General features: G+C 40.5%; 1 protein-coding gene across 1 annotated transcript in view; it reads right to left on the bottom strand.

The window, feature by feature from the left end:
- prox1a (prospero homeobox 1a) overlaps positions 1 to 21,813 on the bottom strand; it is a 40,757-nt gene that overhangs the window by 2,153 nt on the left and 16,791 nt on the right. Inside the window, exon 6 of the mRNA XM_046045665.1 lies at positions 14,548 to 14,742. Coding sequence (XP_045901621.1) covers positions 14,548 to 14,742 — 195 coding nt within the window. The remainder of the gene's footprint in view (positions 1 to 14,547; positions 14,743 to 21,813) is intronic.

Here is a 21,813-nt window from a genome sequence, read left to right as displayed (position 1 = left end):
ATCATAAGCGATATGCCTGCTTTGATCATTTGAACTGCAGAAGAACTTCCCTTCAGTCATCTTCCCCTTTCTTGTCCTAAAGTTACAATACAGTATTCATGATTATGAAAAGTTTCAAATTCTGAACTGTGAGTACATTCACATCTTTTTAGTAGAACGTGCCTTGAGACATACATTATATGGTTAAAAGTATGGTGATACCCGAACATTACATCCGTATGTGATTGTTGAGCATCTCATTTGCGCATTAATCTGCTGCTATAACGGCCTCCATTCTTCTTGGAAGGCTTTCCACAAATTTGTGAAATCTGGCTACAGGGAAATGCTCCCATTCAGCCACCAGATCATTAGTGAGGTCGGCCAGTAATGTTGGGTGATAAGAGACGGAAGTTCCAGGTCATCCCAGAAGTGTTGAATGGGGTTGAGGTCAGGGCTCTGTGCAGGCCAGTAAAGCTGAGGATTATGTGAATGGGGGCATTGTCATGTTGTAACAGGAAAGGGTCTTCCCCAAACTGTTGCTACAAGGTTGGAAGCACACCATTTTCTAAAATATCATTGTATTGCTGTGGCATTAAGATTCCCCCTCCTTAACTGGAACTAAGATGCCTAAGCCAAACCATAAAGCTCTACTCCAAAAGGACACAAAATAATGTGTCCATGTACTGGATTTCTGACCATATAATGTATTTTTCATATGTGCCAAGGCCAAGTCCACCAGGACACATTCACATGTCTAACATCACAAGTGAAATGCAAGCAAATTTAAATAGGGAACAAGTCTTCAAATACAGAGAGTTTGTTTTTAGAAAATGGACTGAAAATGATGAAATAAGTTATGTGTGCGTGTGTTTCAGGTGTCCATATATTACTATTCCTTTACCAAGTTCTTCTTCAGCTCTGAACTTCCCCTGATATACTTCCCCTTTCTTAACATCTCCAGCTGTGCATGTGTGTGCTTGGTGTCAGAGTTCCTTATGCACATATAGTCACAAGTAATGACAGATGACACACTCGGTCCTTGACAACGGCAGGTGAACAGTTGTCTGTGATCTGTCACAGTCTGTGTGTGTGTGTGTGTGTGTGTGTGTGTGTGCGTGTTTAAACAAGAGCGAAGGAATTGCAGGGATCCAATTGTCCTTTCCACATGCAGGCATAAATATACTGTCATCACAAGGCTTTGTGTGTGTGTTTGTGTGTGGGGTTTAATGCTGTGTGTGTGTGTGCTCATGGCACTGTTTGACAGCAGAACAATGGCATACACACACACACACACACACACACATTTTTTTATTCCTTTTTCTGCCCTTTCTCCCGGGGGCAAGATCATACAATGACACTAAACAACCTGACTAGGATTCTGTACCCGCTCTCTTTTTTCTTATTCTTCTTTGTCTGTTTTTCTTGCTTGCAGATGCACAGACATACAAACACACACACTTACACACTCACACACAGACAGCTGACTCCTCCAGACGAGGTACATGCTCCTATATACCCCAACAAACTCACACACATAGAGGACGACGGCAGTGCCGGGTGTCACCCCGTCACGCGTGGCAGGACATGCCAAGGTTAGTGGCCACCAGAACGGATGAATCACCCCACTCACACACACACACACACACACACACACACACACACCCTAAATGATTCCCTGGACTCTCATATACTCTGTCTACCCTCACCTACCCACTCTCTCTTTTTAGCTGGCCCCTTGAGGATACAGTTATTTCAATGAGGCCCTCTGTCACTGTCTTGCTATAGACACTACTACACTACTACGCTACTACACACACACACACACACACACACACACACACACACACACACACACACACACACACACACACACACACACACACACACACACACACACACACAGCAACAATTAAACTTTACAGGTGATGTCTACGCCGGTTCAGACATGGTGGATTTTGCACATTTGTACACTTTAAAGGAAACGTTCCTGTGTTATTTCTGTAGTTGTATTTCGTATCACTTATGCTCACATTAATTTCTTTGACCAGGGAATGTGGCAAAATTGCTATAACAACAGCAAGTTAACAAACAAGTGGTGATACAATCAGAAAGGTTGGAAAAAGGCCAACAGTTTAGCCAGATCATCTAAACCACTCTATTTGGAGGTGAAACCAAAAGTGAGCACTTTAAAAATGATATAAACTATAAACTGTGATGAATGTTTACAACAAATTGTTTTGTTTTAACTTAACTTAACATTTGCCTTCCACAGTTCTTGCACTAGTGTGTAAGTGTGACTAACCTGGCTGTTTAAAACAAGTCAGATTGTCTTGACTGCCTGTTTTTCTTAACCCCATCTTTCTTTTTTTTTAGTGATGCTGCTGCGTTTGAGATCCCAGCAATTAACTTTGTGAATGCGATGTTATTATTAGAGATAGTAATGATTGCCAGAACAACAAAATCATTCAACCTCAGAAGGTGCCAAAACATTTGTGTAATTTTAAAAGGCTAAACCATCTAGTTTTACCTCTGCGAGAAAATACAGAAAGCTCCAAAGTCAAGCTGCTGTTTTTAATAGTTGCTGAGAAACTGCCCACTGGGACAAATAAAAGTTGAAACCTGAGCTTGATCTTGAAGATAAAATGTGCTTTTGAGGCGTCCTCTCCTTCCTGGATTACATCCCTTGATCCTTTAGTTGTACAAATTTGATCGTCTAAAAAAAAAGAAATACATTTTTTTTTTCACATCTTCTCAGAACTCTTCTTCTTTTCTGATGTTAATATTTTTGATCTTTGATCTCTTCACTTCATATTGATCATTTCCAAACTGAAGCTTATTCTAGTCAGGTTCACTAGAGTGAGGTGCATCAGTGAAACACCAAATATGCAGGGCTGTAGATACAAAATCTGGATGCCCTGATTGAATATTGCTCTTCAGCAAGTCCCCCAACTCTGCTTTTGCTATTTCTGTTTCCTGTGTGTTTGTTTGAACTGTTGTGATATCTCAAACTCAAAGCTATGAAACAAAAACCGCCACACACAGTAGAACAGTAAGAGATTCAGTGACCTTGACCCATAAGGGCTCTAGCCTGAGTGTTTTTTGTGTCCAGCATGATGATTTGTGTGTTGTTGTTTTTTAACGTTTCAGGATGACGTGCGTCATCATTGCAGCAGTGAGAGGACTCAAAGTGCTGAAACAAGACTGATGGAGAGAGAAAAGGGCACTGCTGATTCACAGAGAGGTAGGAAAACACATGCAGAAAGAATGAAATGAAGCAGGGAGGATATTGTGTGTCTGAGTGGGTATCAGCTCAACTGGACAAACACACATACAGACACACTTTGGTCCAGATGCCCAGATTTGTCTGGCCATCGTAAATCAGTCCAATAAAGAGATCTAAATTAGGCCATCATCAATACAGATGGGCCTGTTTCCCCCGTGTGTGTGTGTGTGTGTGTGTGTGTGTGTGTGTGATTTACTCCTGGCTTGGATCTTGATATGGTGTCTTGTTGCCAGGAGGGAGAGAGCGAGTGAGGAATGGGCAAAGTGGGAAAGAGAAAGAAAGATAAAGAGGAAGAAAGACACTTGGTTCCCAGTAAACATAATTCGCATGATTGCTCCGGTTTGGTGGGTAAATATTGGATGAAGGGAGGCTCAATTACTCTCTCTTCACACACACACACACAAACACGGATGCACACACACATACACAAACAAGGACAAGAGCCTGTAAATCTCTAAATCGCTGCCCAACAAAGAAGCCTACTGGGACGCCCTCCCTCTTTTTTCCCCGTCTCTTTCCTTTCTCTCATCCTCTCACTTGTCCTCCTCATTGGCTCCTTTGCCCCTCATCTCTTCTTGGATATTTAGTTTTATGAGAAATCACAAGCTTACTGATAGTTTATTACAAATCACAGGCAAACTCATCACACTTATTTAAAGATATTTGAAAAGTTTTCAGTGTGCTGATGGAAGCCTTTGCAGCTTTAAAGATGTATCGCCTGAAGGCTACTTCAACTGTTTTTGCTGTTCCTGATGCATGTACTGCTTGTAAGTTTGCAAGCTATTTCCATTTGCATTTGCAAATGTATAAATGTTTGCTTATCATCATCTGCATCTCTGTCTCTGTAAAGTTTTATTATGGGTGGAAAGTGGACAGGCAAATACCACATTGATCTCAAAACAGGAAGCTTCTTGCAAGTGTTGACAATTCCAGTCTTATGGACGAATTAAACTGTATCATTTCTGACAGTTTTTAATGAATATAAATATTAATTTCACATCTCTGTCTTGCTAAAAGAAAGTAGTGATTAAACAGAATTTTCTACATCTCTAGTAATAGCCACTGCTTTTTTGCAATTAACAGAGAAAGGATGACATTGGTAGCGTGAGTAGTGGAAACACAAAAGGGCGCCAACTTCAGAAACACACTAGAAAAAGTGTAGAAACAGCACAGCAATAACCACTTAGCAACAGTGACGTCTGCTTTGCTAATTTAGTCTTTTTTTTTACAGGGCAAACCACAAGCACAAAAGGGCAGTGTTGCACTAAAAATTATTTTTAGAATAAAGGAGAGCCCTTTATAAGTAGGTTGCTTCTTCACTGCCCCATTTTAATACTTCTAAAACAGAAAAAAAAACTTAGCATAGACTTAAGTTACACACTCATGTGGACATCAACATAGAAGGCATCATCATCCTCAAGGCTACTTATCATCGAGAGTATCCTCACTTTATCCATGACAGTGTGACCCGGCAGCCCAGTCACTTGTATAAAAAAACCTTCAGCGAGCAGAAGAATCTCTCCCAGCTGCCCTCTGATGTGAGATGCTACAGTCTTTGTACACGAAAATACTCTGTTAACCTGTTCTTCTCCACTACAACTACAGTGTTTGTCTCAAACGCAGAATTACTCACACTGAAGGATCTGTGAAAATCTGGTATGTTGTCTTTGAGTGTTGCCTTCCCTGTGATTTTTGTTTATCATGCTAACCCATCATCTCTAATCAATACTGATGTTTGATGCAACTGTTGCTGTTCATTTTGTACCGAAATTCCCAAACCAAGCTTTTCTCAGCTGTCTGTCTTACTATATCCTCTCTTCTCACCCTTCTTCTCTATTTTGCACCCTTAAACCTTGCTCTTCTCTCACTTATATTAGCCATCTCTTTATCTTCTCATGATTTCTATCCAACATAGTTGCTCACCCTTCTTCCTCATTTTGCCCCTCCCGTCCCCAATCTTCTTTTCTCCCTGCCTCCCCATCTCCCTCTCCGTCTCCTAAAGGATTAATGCTCTTTCTCTTCACGTTGTCACCATGAGACTGATGGAGACGTCTGGGCTGTGTGTGTATTTTTTCACACAATCCTCAGTTGACTCTGCATATTCACCTCTCCATACGTCTTTCAACCTGCCTTTCCACCTCTCTCTCTGTTTCCTTTCCATGCTCACTCGCTGTTTTGTACAAAAGGAAAAACACACATCAGGCTCTTAAGAAATCATTGTACAAACACCATATGTTTGATTCTCAAGCTGTACAAACAGAAAGAGACTATCTGTGTATGTGTGTTGTTCCTTCTCTTTTCTGTTATACTTAAAGGTCTTCTACCTCCCTCCATTAACATAGGAGACGTCATTGTTCACTCAAGTGTGTGTGTGTGTGTGTGTGTGTGTGTGTGTGTGTGTGTGTGTGTGTGTGTGCATGTGTGTGTCCATGTGTACACTGGCTTAGTGTGTTGTAATGTGTTTTACTTGAGCTCACGTTCGTGTGCGTTACTTCATCATTGATCATTTTTCAGCCCGCTTGTCCCTTTCAAACCATCTTTTTTCATCTGTTGCTTTTTTCAATTTCAGATGACCCTCACCCTGCATACACGCACACACCTCAACACTCTCCATTTTGTATGCCATTCATTCGCTCTGTGGCCTTGAGGTCCACATTGCTGTTGGTCAATGTACTATTTTTCTATCATCGAGACAATACTGGAACTCTTTCATGTGCTGCTCCTTCTGTGGACTGAGCAAATGCTGTGTGTGTGTGTGTGTGTGTGTGTGTGAGACTGAGTGGACATATCATTTTTGTGCCAGCACACAAGCATCTGCTTCCTTTTTCCTCCTCTTCTCTCTCACTCTCCTTCTCTTTCCCTGCTATCAGGCCTGGCTTTAGTCACACACACCCTGGCAGGAAAATACGAAGACACACAAACACATCCAGAGTAGGGAGTCCTTTCCTCTTCTTCATCTTTTTTCCTTCAATCCTTTCTTCATCAACAGAATGGAAATTCATACTTTGACTTTTCTTTCTACATTGTAGATACAGACAGGAGTGTGGGCGTGATTAAGGATGTTAAAAAGGACTTCGTCTCTTGTGGAATCTATGCTATCTGGTAGCTAATGGTGGTCAAACACCTTATGTTGTTTTTTCCATTTATATCTCCCTTCCTTTTTTCCTATTTGAATATTTATTTATCTGAGAAAAGCAGACTGAGTATTGTGCCCATTTCTCCAGTTCCCACGCTAACACATTAAAAGGACACTCCTTAATCTGTGTCCAAAGCATTGATGTTTTGGTTTGAAACTCCAAATATACACACATATACCGCATGCATACGTGTTCTCCTCTTTCTGTCTGCGAGCTCCTTGAGCATTAGCTTCTGTTTCCCCTCAGACTGTCTGTAACTGTCCTCCTCTAGGATAATGTTAGTGTGAAAGACAAAACAGGAGATTTTGTAAATGTTGTCCTTTTCCATGCACACCTGTGTTTCAAAACATGTGAAATTGCACAACTGTGACATGCAAGATTTAGGAGCATCTAATAAAATCACAAACTACTTCTGCTGTCTTGGCGGGTGGTGAAGCTGTACACCCAGTGTTGGCGGTAGACTCAACAATAAGACTGAAAAATGAAGACTTGACATTTGCCTTGATGCTCGAAAACAAAAACATTAAATTCTCAGGCCTTGCTTGGCCACCCACCTGGAACATTTCATTATAAAGTCAATGAAGGGTGTTTAAAAAAAAAAAAAAGGTATTAATGCAACTTTGAAAAGAGTTCAGAAATGTACAAATGCTGCATCATTTTGTCTAGGGCTACAGCTAACAATGATTTTAGTATTCGAAGCTTCTATAGATTATTTCAACAATTCATCGATGTGTCGTTTAAGAAGTACTTTTGCTTGGTAGCGGGGCCCCCCTGGTAACGGGATCAGCTGTGCATGTTTATAGGTGATAGATATTTATTGGTCCTTTCGGAAATTCATAGTCTGTCATACAGCAAACATCAGACCAACAACATGACAGCTGCTTTACAAACACAAACATCACCCGAGTGCTATACAATTCATACTAATGCCTCGTGCAGACTACACGACTTTCAGCATCGGCCTGGAGGTGAGTTAAAAGGTGCAGCTCCCCGACACCCAGTTAACTCTTGACTGTGAGGTTACAACTCACGGCCCAAAAAGGAGAACAACAAACGCACGTGTGCACATTTTCAGCTTACTTTGGCTAGCCTTCAACTCAACAATCAGTCATGATTTCAATTAAATGCTAAAGTTGCTGTTACTGTTAACTTGTCTGTGGTCTGCTGTACACCGGGTGCTTTCTGATCAGGTGCCGTCGTGCTGTTGCCGAGGCGACATAAATTTCGTTTTACGGTGTAAGGACGGTAACATTACAGAGTTGTTGTTTTCTTTAGCTTGAAATAATCCCATACTTTGGACACTTTATTCTTTGTCCCTCGCTATTTTCTCTCTCTTCCTCCACTTTGCAAACAGCGCCATTATAATCACCTTGTGTTCAAAGCGTACATGCGATGTGCAACAGTAACAAATGTCCGTGCGAAACAGTGTGCTGTATAGTTACATGGATTAAACGAAGCATCGATGCAAAGATGCTAGTTGTTCAGGGAAGAGGGGACTGGACTTTTTTCATTTCTCATTTCTTCAGCTTCTTCTGTTCTGTTCCTCTATGTTCCTGCAGCACCTTACATACTGCACATAAATAGCAAATACAATGACCTGCTGGTAAGGTGCTGTTTGACACAGTCACCTATATTTGCACCAGGCAGATAGCAGCCATGCTGAAGTGAAGCAGGAAATACATTGCTGGAACCTTTTGCAGGATAAAAAGAAAAACTACTCATAATTTTTTTAGAAACAATCAGCTGTTTGATGGCAAATAAAGCCGTCTCTCTCATGGCCTCAGGGTCACAAAACCAGCTGCCATTTAAAGTGTGAAATTAAAGGTAAAAGTGGAGACAGGGGGGTTCCTCCAGGACATCAGCAATATGTTTCCTTTCTCTGCTGCTCTTTTGTCAATCAGTCACTGATCTCACTGTCACCAGGACAATGGCAATAAAGTTTCTCTTTGTTCAGACTGCATGTGACTGAGAGGAAGGGTCTGCGTCCTGAGATTGCGTCTGTTCTCACTATTTCATGAGTGTGTGTTTCTTCTTCTTGTGTGCAACCGTTGTGTCTGTCTTTGTATCTCTGCACGCTGCAGTTTGCATTTGTCCGTTCATACACGTGCTGTGTTTCCTTGGATTGGTGTGTGTTCTGTGCTTCCTTGTGTGTGTGTGTATGTGTGCAAGTGTGTGTCACCCATAGAGGACAATAGCCTGGGTCATCTGACTGAGAGGCTGCAGACCACTAGTATCACATGACGGAGGCTGAAGGCCACGTCTTTGTTACCAGGCCTATTGTTAAAGCTAAGGAGACAGCTGGGGCAGGGGAAGGGAATCACTGCATGCACAACACACACACACATAATCACACACACACACACACACATACAGGAAGACCATGCACAGGCACACAGGCACGCACACACACACACACACACACACAAACACACACACATACACCGCCCCCTCGTGACTCCAATCAGGCTCAGTGACAAAGATGATGCCTTCTTCTTCTCAACTGGAATACTAAGACACAAACACACACACACACACACACACACACACACTGCATAGAGATAGCTATAATTATAATGACAGAAACTGGCAGGTGGCATTGTCTGTACCATACCGCTCTCTGTCAATCAGCAACAGTGAGGAAGACTTAGTTACGCAGTGCTCATACTTTGAGTGACTGCAACAAAGAGTGTGTGTTCACATAGATTATAGACGTGTGTGTGTGTGTGTGTGTGTGTGTGTGTGTGTGCGCGCGTGTGTGTGTGTGTGTGTGTGTGTGTATTCAACATTGTTTCCGAAAAATAAAAGTTCATATAAATCTAATTTGCATTAGCAAAGATAGTTTCTTGCTTTTAACTACAATATCTAGTGCAGGCAACTAAAACATGAATAACTTGAAGCTCGAAGCTCAGGGAAAGATGGACGTGTTGGTTAAAAGATCATGCTGACTTTAAGCACGACGTGATGTTTAGACTTTTTAAAATTTCAGCTAAACCCTGATCTTTGTTTCAGTAGCCTTAGCTACAGCTTACAATATATTGCATGACGCAAATCCCTCTCTCCAGTGTCAAAGTCTTTAGTTTTGTTTGTCCGTCCACCCACCCTGACCTACTCAGAAATGTATTTATCAAGGCAAATCAATAGCAAATAAACATATTTTGTAGAAGACGAGGTTTCTTCTAACTCTGGTCCAATAGTTGTGGAGCTTTTTTTACTGCATAATTATCGCAGAAGCTATTAGTTCAACACTAGTTGTTTTTGGGAATCCCTCAAATCTGAAATGATTCCCTTGAGACACTTTTGTATTTTTAATCTTGAAGCGAGTGTTTTGGTGTCCCATGATAGTCTTTATTGATGCTTTGGTACCGTCTTTCAATATATTTTAGGGGGGAACTTTAAATACTTGGCAAGAAACTAGTCAAATTACAGATATTAAAAGATGGAGTCAAGATGTAGTAATTGCCCAAAACTCTACACTCAGTCTGAGGTAGAGATCAGAGTTGGAGAAAGAGGGAGGAGAGAAAAAGAAAACAGGACAGGTGCAGTCTTTGAAATGTGTGTGTGTGTGCACGCACACGCGTGCATGTGCGCGCCTTCTGGGTAGGTTACAAATAGAAGACAAAAATGGATGAGGACAACCGAAAGACGGAGGAGACAAGGAAAAAAACATAAAAACTTTAGGGTAATGGATTGAGAGACAAGTCTATAATATTTTGGTGTGTGTTGGTTAATTGATAACAAAAGGATGAATTATTCAAAAAATAAACCAAAACTTCAGCACCAAGGATTTTTTTTAAAGCTGCAGAGCATTTCTATGAGAACAGAGAACCTGATAGAAAGCCCACTTTGAGAATCGATTCCTAAGAGTCGACGTTGGCCCCTTTTTTCAGTAGAAGAGGAAGCGGAAAAGATGAGTGAATAGATGAATAAGGAGAGACAAAGGATGACAAAGAATCCAAACGGCGGAGAAAGACATGAGAAGTTTAGCCTTTCATGAAGTGCACAGCTTATGAAACCAGATAAGCCTGAAATGTGAGTGTGTGACCACTCTGTGGCCTGCAGGGGTGTGTGTGTGTGTGTGTGTGTGTGTGTGTGTGTGTGTGTGTGTGTGTCATTCAAAGTCAAAGGGCAGATTTTGGTAGCAACCGCACCCACCCCTCAAGGGGGGGGGTATCTCTGCTCTTTCAGACGAACACAAATGAGTATCTGTGTATGTGTGTGAAACAGCTGTGCCGTGGTTTGGTGCTGACAAAGCCAGCGAGGATCCTTGAACTGGAAAGATGAGAACGTCCTCTAGAAGGCTTCATAAAAAAACTCTTGTTGTCCCTCTTCAGCCGACACACACATCCACACCAAAATACTACAACTCTATTCTTCCACTTTACATTCACACTTAGTCTATGTGTGTGTGTGTGTGTGTGTGTGTGTGCGCGCGCGCTCTGGCATGCCTAAGTTACCAAAGCATAGGTGTACTTCAAATATCACACCAAAACTTTAGCACACACAAACCCACAAGTTAAGAGTGCCATGCCCAATGCTGCTGGCAGCCCTAACCAACGACTCGTCAATCTGTTCGCAATATAAAAAAAAAAGAAAAGAAACAGAGGAAACGTTTCTCTTCCTCTTGGCAGAAGGTAGAAGCTGACACCTATCCCTGAGTGTCCTGGCAAAGAAATTCTCTCTCTGTCTCTTTTTGTTTTCTCTCTTTTTTTGAAGATGAGACTATTCCCCGTTTCCTTTCCCTTTCTCCAGCCTTCTTCCTTTCTTTGCCTTCCTCATTAGTTAGTGGGCAGAGCTGCAATTAGGACAAAATAGTTTCAGAGACTGGGGAGGGGAGGGGAAGGAGAGAGGAGATGGTGAGGATGGAGAGAGAGAGAGAGAGAGAGAGAGAGAGAGAGAGAGAGAGAGAGAGAGAGAGAGAGAGAGTTAAACAAGAAAGAAGAGTTGAAAGAATGTGGCTGGAGAGGGGAGGAGGAGGTAATTAATGAAGCTGCTATAATTACTGGGGTCTGTTTACGCCAACTTTGGAAGACAACATGCACACACACACACACACACAGTCCCGGCAAATTACGTTCACCTTTCCACAGCAATAATCTACAATGACTATTTAAAATGCCGGCCATGTACGTTTACTAATGACACAAGCTTTTTTCGACCCATCAAACCTAAGAGCACAGTTTTGACTAAGATTAAGTTATTTTTTAACCAGGAAAAACATAACAAATGCAAATGATTTAACCTTGTAAGCCCTCCTTTGAGCCTGAGATTTGACAAAGAGCAGCTCTTTTTGGAAGAAATAATAAAGGTTGGGGCATGAAGATGAGAAGGTGTGAGACGAAAGAGAGGGGAGAGGACAGGAGACGGGAGTCAGGAGGAGTTAAGGGTGGGATGAAGGAGAAAAGGAAAGGAGGGGATGAAAAGCATTGAGGACTGGGTGAGAGAAGGACAATAGGACAGAAGGAAAATACATCAGGGGAAATAGAGGGAGGCCAGGACAAAGCTAAATGAAAGAAGGATAAGAGAAGAGGATAAGGAGAAGTGGTGACGAAGAGAACATATTGACAGAGGACAGATTCAGCATGAAGGGTGGGAGGAAGGAGAGGGAGCAAAAAGAGGAGGAAAAGAGGGGAGGTGGGTGTGATATGGGACAAACCAAGGTGGAACTCTGATGATGCTAAATTTGGCAAAAGGAGAAGACTTCTGTATGTGTGTGTGTATGTCGAGAGACTTGCTGAATCGGCCGTGGTTCCAGTTTCATGCCTCTGAGTTTGACAGAGAGAGAGAGAGAGAGAGAGAGAGAGAGAGAGTCCCTAGCCAGTTATGTTCCCTCAGGGCGGACGAACGAAGGGATGGAAGGAGGGAGGTGAAGGGAGAGAAGGAGGCAGGCAGGACAGGGCACAAAGTACAGGAAGAAACTATATACCTACCTTTGCAAACACACCAGTGCTTTATTGCATAAAGGACGCATATGTTGTTTTACTGATGTCCTTTTCAATACGTTCTACTGATTATCGTATAGGGCAGCCAATAAGCCTTTTAACTACAAATCCTGACTGTTTTCAACACATTATCATACGTTTTTTGTTTTCTTTTTCTACCTTTTTAAGGCAGCCAGTTTCCATTAATCTCAGGACACAAAGTTTTCATGACTCAGGGTCCTGGTAGGGTCCCATTTTGTTGCTGTGGCTCTTGGGTCTGTGTGCCAATATGCCTCATACCTGTATGGATCCTATCAAATGTGTCTCATCAAAAAAAATCATATAAGAACATTTTAGAAAATGTATTTTTTAATGATGAGGTTTTCAGCATCTGATTTAGAACTGGTACAGCTCTAAATCAGTGGTCTACTTTGTAGACCACTACTTGAATTCATTGGTTAAATGACAAAAAATAAATCACAAAATCAAGGGAAAATACCAAATATTGCCTTGTTACTGCTTCCGAATTGGGAGGACTTGTTGCCTTTCTTCATCTTATGTCATAGTAAGATGATAATCTTTGAGGTTTGGACAGAACAATCTATTTGAAGACATTAGCTTGGGCTTTAGGAGGTTGTACCAGTCACTATTTTCTGAAATTGAATGTATTATTGATTTAAAAGATTAACTGCAAAACTAATAGGTAGATTAATTAATGTTGAAAAAAATCATTAAGTGTCTCCCTACGTAAAGGTCATCCATCTAGCAGTCAATTGCCAGGGACTGTTTGGAAAACCCCAGTGTTGATGGTCCATACATTCACAGAGTGATATTGAAAGCATTGCATTCACATGGTGTTTTTGGAAAATCAAACAGTTACCTTATTCATTAAACGCACACAAGGAACGCAAGGAAGAGCAGTAACTGCTCGCACATGCACTACTACAATATTCAAACTATGACAGAAAATACAGGCAACTTAATGTTCACTGGAATGATTTGCCTAGCTCAGTTTCTGGTTTCCAGTGTCTTCAAGTTGATTTTCATATTGCACTGAAAACAACTGAAACTAATGGATGCAGGAAGGGTGGGAAATACATTTTTAAAAGTATGCCAATATCAAGTATATTTGAAATGTGGTTGAAAAGCTAAAATATGCACAGCCACTGTCAGGGTTCCCAATATGAACCTTACCCTACAGTCCTCAAAATAACTCTACTGAAGACCAGCTAAAATAAACACACACACACCAATTATTTGCATGTGTGTGTCTGTTTCCTGTACAGGTTCTTTACATACACACCTGTGAAAGGCTACCTGAATCTTGTTATGCAAAGCATGCAAAGCATTTGCTCTTCATTCCTCCAAAACTATCCTAGTATACCTTAAAGTCTGTGTGTCTTTATGCATTTAAGCTCCAACTGAGCATCAACACTTCTCTCCCGAAGCCAAAACAAAAAGTGTGTGTGTGTCAGCAGTGAGGTGTGTGCTAATGGACATCTAAATGCTGCTGATGTTACATTGAATAGTTTAAGGGCCCTCAGGTCCCTTTAGACCAATATTGGGAGAGAAAAAGTGAGGGAGAGAATGTGACTTCTGCAAATCGCTTTGACAAGGACACTCGCGCCTCGAGCGGAGTCCTCTTTCGCCTCATCGAACACGCACACACAAACACACAGACACACACACACACACACACACACACACACACACAGACACACACACACACACACATTCTGCGACATCCACACTTCAGCAGAATCGTGAGGTGACTGTTGCGCTCTGAACAGCTGACTTGGTAGAGGACATTTGTGTGAGTGTGTGTGAGTTGTGCTGAATCCAGTTTTAATTCAATTTTAAAAGTGAACTGAGAAACAGTTTTTTAATGATGGGAGTCTTCAATGTTTAAAATAATGTGGACTAGATAAAGGAAATACATAAATAACAGGAAGACTAATTTTTCATAATCCAAAAATATATTAAAATGGTTTGGATAATTTATGGAACCATATAATCATAAAATAAAAACATAAAGCTTCTCATAGCTGGAGTTAGTTTCTGACACAATGACTGCATTACTCCAAAAATAGTAGTAATAGTAAAACAACTTTAAAATGAAAAAGCTCTCAGTCTTATTAACAATGGCACACACACTCCACACTGATCTTTATCTTCCTTTATACTAACATCGCTTACACACACCGGACAGCCCCCCTCCAGCTCATCTTACCTCAAAGTCGTTGGCCTTGTTGTAGTGCATGTTGAGCGCCCTAAAGAGCTCGGCATCGCGGCCGACCACCAGCTCCTCTGCGGCGGTCACACCCTCGTTGATGGACTGCCGGGCGAACTTCTCCATCTGGATGTAGTAGAACTCCCTGAAGTTGCTGAACCACTTGATCAGCTGGGAGGTTATGCATCGATTAAACTATAGCAGAAGCCAGAGATGGAAAAGAACATTTAATTACGTTTCATAGATGAATACATTCCTCATAATTTTTTATTTTATTTATTTGATGGCTAGATGGCGATTTTGTAAATTTTACATTCGACAGCCCTGGCAATTGTAAACTTGATAAATTTAGTGTGTGCGGCAGAGAAAGAATTACAGATCTTGATAGCAATAGCAAAAGACAACATTTCTCCCAGTAGGGAAAAGTGAATGCACTTGTGTGCATTGAGGTCACTATGGAATACAATAGGGTTATTTTACATCAGTTTAGAATAATACGACTTGAAAGAGGTTCCTGTTTTTTCCCCCTGATATTTATTGTTGAACTACATTGATATTCAGCATATCACATTATATATATTTGGCCTGTTATCCACAAGATAGTTTATAGCTGTTTCGGAACTTTAAAGGACTGCAACAGATTTTAAACATCTTAAAAGTTTCTAAATGATTTTAATTTCATGGTGAGATTGAGTAGATTTAAAGCTGAATGTTGCTTCCTGTTTCATGGTGCTGTGGATTTATAATCGCACAGCCTTATGTTTGCTTTGGTACTTATTTGCATGGTGGCATGTGATCAAATTTGACTTGAACTGGGCCTCCGTGCTTACTTAGGATTATGGCACAAACATTTTTTTTTTATCAGGATGGACATTTCAAGCAGTTACAGCTGGCCAGCAAGTCATTACTTGTACATTTTCTGGTTTCTTTAAAGAAAACCTTACCACCTCTGAAATGTATGGATAAAAAGAAGATTTGAGAGGGAATGTTTTTACACAAGATCTTTGTAATAATAATAATAATAATAATAATAATCTTTATTTGTAGAGCACTTTCCAAAAACAAGTTACAAAGTGCTTTGTATACTTTCAAATGGATCAAACAAGCAGCTTTAAACACAGGTCACAGAGAGGAAATTGGCAGCCAAACCTGGAGTCCTTTCTCTAAAAGTAGGATCTCTGCTTTTACTATATCTTTTTAAGGTTTTTTCTTCAATGTCAAATGCTTGTTTACAGCAGCATAGTCTCACTCAATAAAGTTTGCTTACTACTGGAGTGAATCAGTAAGTTTCAGTTATTTCCTACATAATGAGATTATCATTCAAAAATGTAATAGGCAATCTAAACAGGGGGAAATAGTTGTAATTTACTTGTGTTTTCTTGTGTGTGTCACTGTTTGTACACAATGCAAGTGTGTAAATGCATTTAACTTTAACTGACACACACACACACACACACACACACACACACACACACACACACACACACAGTAAAATTATCTAAGATATTTCAATTTATTTTATCTACCTCATTAGCCACTAAAGCACTGTCTACACCTGGGGGTCCTCATTGGAGAAAAAAAAAATATCGGCCCCCAGAAACCTTCCTAATCAAACAAGAACGACCCAAATATTATCCTATTATTATGCCATCATGGGCTTTCAGACTGAGCTGAACTAACATTAAACATCTCTCTTCAAACACTGTTCCTGTCCTGCAGGCCTTAAGTTAACAGTACACTGTAAAAATGTCTACCAAAAGTCATGTTAAAAAATTCAGCATAATGCAATATCTGAACTCTATTTTCATTTCTATTTGCATATCCCAACTATAAGTAATGTGAAACATGTTGGATCACACCACAAGTACAAAAACAATGGTACTTAATGCAGGATATGCACACTGATAAAATGTTGTTTGATTTTTTTGTAGTTGCGACTTTTGAATAGCCAAATTCCATGTATCTGTCACCTCGTAAGTGATGTATTAATGAGATGTAGAGGAGGGATGAAGGAGAAAATGACAGAGGCAACAGAAGATAACATTTTTCATTAGCACTTAATATAATTTTTTCCATAAAAAACAAAAATACGGACAGAAAAAAAAGCACAATGAAAGTGTATGTGTGTGTTTGTGTGTGTTCAGTGAAGGGGAAAAACGGCTTTGATACGGAGATTAAGCTCGGTATTGTTACAAGACATTGTCTCACAGGAACAAGGGATGAGAGAGAGAGAGAGAGAGAGATGAATGGAGGGAGGTAGCATGGAAAAGCGAATGCAGTGAGAGAGATGAGCAGAGGATGACAGAGGGAAAGAGATATTTTTTCAGGAGCTGTCAGAGGGGGTGACATAATGGAGCATAATTGGGAGGGTGTGTGTGTGTGTGTGTGTGTATGTGTGTGTGTCTGCAGCAGAAGGAAAGGGAGGTGGGTTTACAAAGCAGTGTGTGTTGGGTGGGGGGTTGACCCACAAAAGAGTTATGGAATGAACGTAATAACTCGGCAATTAATGCATAAACAAACACACACAAGGCGATGTCATCTGTCCTTCTAAAATCACAAAAAGACGATTGTGTCAGTGACAACCTCTGACACACAAATCTACAAAAAATAATACACTGACACAAATACACAAGCTCTGCAACATTTGCCCTTGTACAAGTAAAGGATTATAAATTATACAACTTTATACATACATAGAGATGATTTACCAAAGGTACGGATTAGATAGCTGAAAAAATTCAGTGGCTCCAGCTTCTCGGATGTGAATATTTGCTGGTTTTCTTAGTTTTATAAATTTATGAAAAACAAGTCTTTGGGTTTTAGAGAGCAAGTTGGTCAAAAAACAACACTTGGGTTTCTGACATTTTCCACTACTTTGGTATTTATAAAACCAAACAGTTAACCACTTCATTAGTTGACAATGTCATGTGTATAAAATGAGCTTTTCTGGGATCTGGGACATTTCAATTAAATGTTTATGTTTTAAAAGTCCCCTTGTCCTGTGAGCAGTTTTACATGCTTTGGCTTTTTTTGATGGCGGCCTATGCCACACTGAATGCTCCGGCCAGATAAACTACTGCAGTCAGCATTACTGTACAACCTGGTCTCATGTGTTTAGGTCTTATGTATTGATGTGATTCTATACTACTGTATGTGCAGAGACTCAAACTGCAAGGAGGGTTTCAAAACTAAAAATATTTTAAATACATTAACAGCACTAATGTCAAAATTGTCTATATCAGACTGCTGATGACAGACAGATACAGTTTTCCTTAGAAGGTATAACACCAGTTGCACAGAAGTTCTTTTTTCCATCTATGGTTTACAACAAAATACGTGTCAAAGTCTCTCTTTCCTCCCCATTAAATTAATGCAGAATATCACTGTTTGAGTGCAGGTGTATAGCCAAAATCGGTAACTGTCAAGTGTGTTTTCTCAACCTGGTAATTTTCCTTCAAAAGAATGACTTCACATGTAGATAAGACACAAACACACATGCATACACCCAGTCATCCCACCGGCTGCCCTCCCACCCACCCACTGCTGCGACACCCAGCTCATCACAATCAGCGCAAACCAAAAAAAACAAGAGAGACAAAAGACAGAAAGGGGGGGGCAAAATGCTGAGCTTGAGGAATGCCATTTTCTGTTTACAACGAAAAGGGGGAAAGAGAGAATGTCACAGAAAGTGTCAGGGTGCCTCACTCCCTCTCTCCTTCCCTTGATGGCGGTTGTTGTCAGTCCCCCCACCCCCCAGGCCATGTTGGGAGGGCAAACACACGCATCCTTTAAGAATCTGCCCACTTCAACCAGATTCGTCGTTGCTCGGCACATTTTATAGAGGACAGTGTGAATGTGCACAATCGACATAATTCTACGAGTTGTACCATGAAGGTTTCCTGTGGAACCTGGAAGAATAGCTGTTGTAGTAACTTTTTCAAATCATGTTTTGGGGCTTTTCTGCTTTACTAGACAGTATAGACTACAGGAAAGTTGTTTGTGTGTGTGGCATTTATGAGGCAACTTCAGGCATAATAACAAAACCTCTAATTTATAGTCACGCAGAACTCTAAGTCTTTGGTTTTGTATATTGCTACTGGAAAAAGTCTTCCAGCATTGTTGACAAAGCAGTGCCAAACGTTTGGCATAGAAACTAGCTATAGGCCACTGATGCTTGGTTATATTGGGTTTTCAATCGATCATTTTCAGATTTGAGCTCAGATTTCAGAATTCCCTTCGATGGCATTGTATTACGTTGTGCTAAATGTTAAGGATTATAACTAAATTTACCTTAAATTTGGCCTTTTTGGACCCACTGGCCTTAGTCTAACCCTTCCCTCCACATGGTGTGAATAGCCATGATTTGACTAAGACTTCCATTTATTTAGCTAAACTATTTATTTTGTTTATTTATATAAATTGTGAGCAATTCAGAAATCTTTGTTTTAGCATTTTCCATTTAAATACATCCTAAATAACAAGAATAAGGCTACACTCATGCTACAGATCTCTGCCTCCACAGTCTTCACAGTTCATTAAAGACATTGTAAAACTTGGGACAGGTATTAATATTTAAACACTGTAATCACTGAAGTTCAGTTATATCGGTATCAATAGACAAGCTGTTGCTGGTTCATGTCCTGACGCTGCCAAATTGGCTGTGTAGCTCTAATTGACAAGACGAGCGAGAGGCGGGTTGGGCGCTAATTGATTCCTGCTGAGAAGGCGGCATCGGGATGTCATTTTAGCCTCTCAAGGCAAGCGTCTTCAGGGCTCTCGCTGATAAACGTGTTGCTGCTTCGTGTTCAGTGTGTCTGTGTGTGTGTGTGTGTGTGTGTTAGAGCATATGTAAAAACCCTCAGCTGCCAGGGAACTTGTGAGTGAGTGTGTGTGAGTCAGAAGGAGCTCCCTGAGCCAGCAAGCGTCTAATTAATCCTAACTCCTCCAGTCTTAACGAGGTCTTAATTACTCTCACTGACTCTCTCAAGACGAGACGACAGCAACCTCTGCGCCGCATGCTAACACACACGACTGTCTGGTCAGAAGGCAAGAGCTTCCACTACGCAATTAAGATCCCGTGTGTGTTTATGTGCGTGCTTGTTCATCTGTGCCTAAAACAGTTGTCAGCTCAACCCACTTCCCACACTGAGCGAGGCGACCATTGTGCATAAGAAGCTCATCTATAAGATCCAGTTTCTCATAGTCAAAGTCCATTCAAGTCCAATTAGGGGAAGCCATTCTGGGCCCTAATTCCCTTACAGTGAATCTGCCTGATCCTCCTAACACATGCTACTTATTGTTCCCTGGGAAGGAGGAGGGAGGAGTAGGAGTGAGAGAGAGGGTGAGCGAAAGATACATTGACCCGGATTTAGGATATATGGTAATGATGGGGGGTAATGAATGCAATGGGACAATGAAACAGGACACACAAATACATAGACAGACAGCAACATGGTGCTTTCTCTTACTCCATCCTCCACACACACACGCACATACACACATACTGAAGCCTTGAAAAGAACAACCTGGCTCATTACAAATAGGATTATCCATGAATCATTTCTTTATTAAGCGAAATAATATCTGCAGAGTTCCTCCCACGGATATATATATATATATATACTGGATTAAGTGGGATTACGAGTCAATTAAAACATTTGATTATAAATCATTATTTGCATAAAGAAACCATAATTTTCTTAATGGATAAGACTGTGAATGTATTCTTCTTATTGTCAACAAATCCCACGAATAGCCAACAATGACTTGCTCCTCTATTGTCTGTGTATCCAAAGGCTGATATATCTTATTCATCTGTTTCTTAGACCTCCATAGTTGTCAAAAAAAATATTAAAATCACACCTTGCACTGGGTGACAGGCTCCTTCATTACCATAAACAAACACTGTAGTTTATTTTGAGCTGTTAATACTCACTAAAGCACTGAATATATATTAATCCACATCTGAAAATAGTCCCACCACTTCTGTTTAAGTAACATTTGTTGAAAACTACAGTGTCCAGCTGTTTTAGGACACTAGTTAGACTTAAAAAACAACTTGACATTTGTGACCCATTTTGTAAGATGTACATCTTCAGTAGTCTCTTGAACTTGGCTTTTGGGCAGAATGCCACATATACGCTAGGAAAAGTATAAAGTTTTAAGACGTTAGGACTGCACGATTAATCTAATCGCAATTGCAATCCTGATGTCATCATGTGCGATTACATAAATACAAAAAAGGGGTGTGATTTAATTAAACAGAAAAAGTTTGTGTGAAACGAGTCTTTGTTTGCTATGCAGTCTGCTCACTATCCACGCCCACACTGGGCTCTCACACGTGCCCCTAAAAACAAATACGTGCGAACCAGACAAATAATTTATGAGCAGTGTGTGAGTAACGTTAAAGACAACAACCTACCGTAACCCCCCCTCCCCGCCCCCTCGTAAAACATAGTCGGACTGGACACCGGAATACCGGGAGAAATACCGGTGGGCCGGCCACTCTGTGACAGAGACAGAGATGTGTCGTCGGCAGCTGAAGCGGTAAGACAGAAGAAAACAGGGAGAAGAAAAGGAAGGTTTGGGTTTGGGCCTTTTGTTCAACATGTTCAACTTTTCATAAAGTCTCGTCGACCAATTAACAGCCTGGGGCTGGACATCAAAAAAGTTTCACATACTACAGAAAACTTTCAAATGTTGAACAATATTATATTGAAGAGTTAGTACTTAGCATTAACAAAATAGAGATCAATGTAGAGCCTTTCCTTCTTGCACAAATGAAACAGCTGTAATTGGATTTAATATTCAACTAGTGGTAAAATACACATTTCAAAACGTCAGTATTTTGTGCATTTTCCTTGATAATTAAGCAAGTAGACTCATAGCACCATTTGTTCCATTTTAATCAAATTGCAATATTGTCCACAATAATTGCAACATGACTTTTTCTCTAAATTGTGCAGCCCTAGTTTTGGTCTTGTCACAGGATTTGTCTACTGTAACAAATATATAGAATATTTTTGTCAGTCTTATCCTTAATATTATAATCCTTAATGCTATCATGGAATCACATCCTATTTTTGATTCTGTTTGTATATAAATTAAGCAATTACCTCTCTATTTGGTAGTTTTCATTGTTAGCGGTGGATGCTGGATTCAGACTGTCTACTTACACACGAGGGATTCACAGGAAATTATTCATGTATGTAATTTGGCAGTACAGTTTTTAATTGTATCTAATTGATATCAGCCTCACTCTTTCCT

The sequence above is a fragment of the Micropterus dolomieu genome, linkage group LG01 (genome assembly GCF_021292245.1).
Source record: "Micropterus dolomieu isolate WLL.071019.BEF.003 ecotype Adirondacks linkage group LG01, ASM2129224v1, whole genome shotgun sequence".
In the NCBI taxonomy this organism is placed as follows: domain Eukaryota; kingdom Metazoa; phylum Chordata; class Actinopteri; order Centrarchiformes; family Centrarchidae; genus Micropterus; species Micropterus dolomieu.
This window is presented reverse-complemented; position numbering and strand designations above follow the sequence as displayed.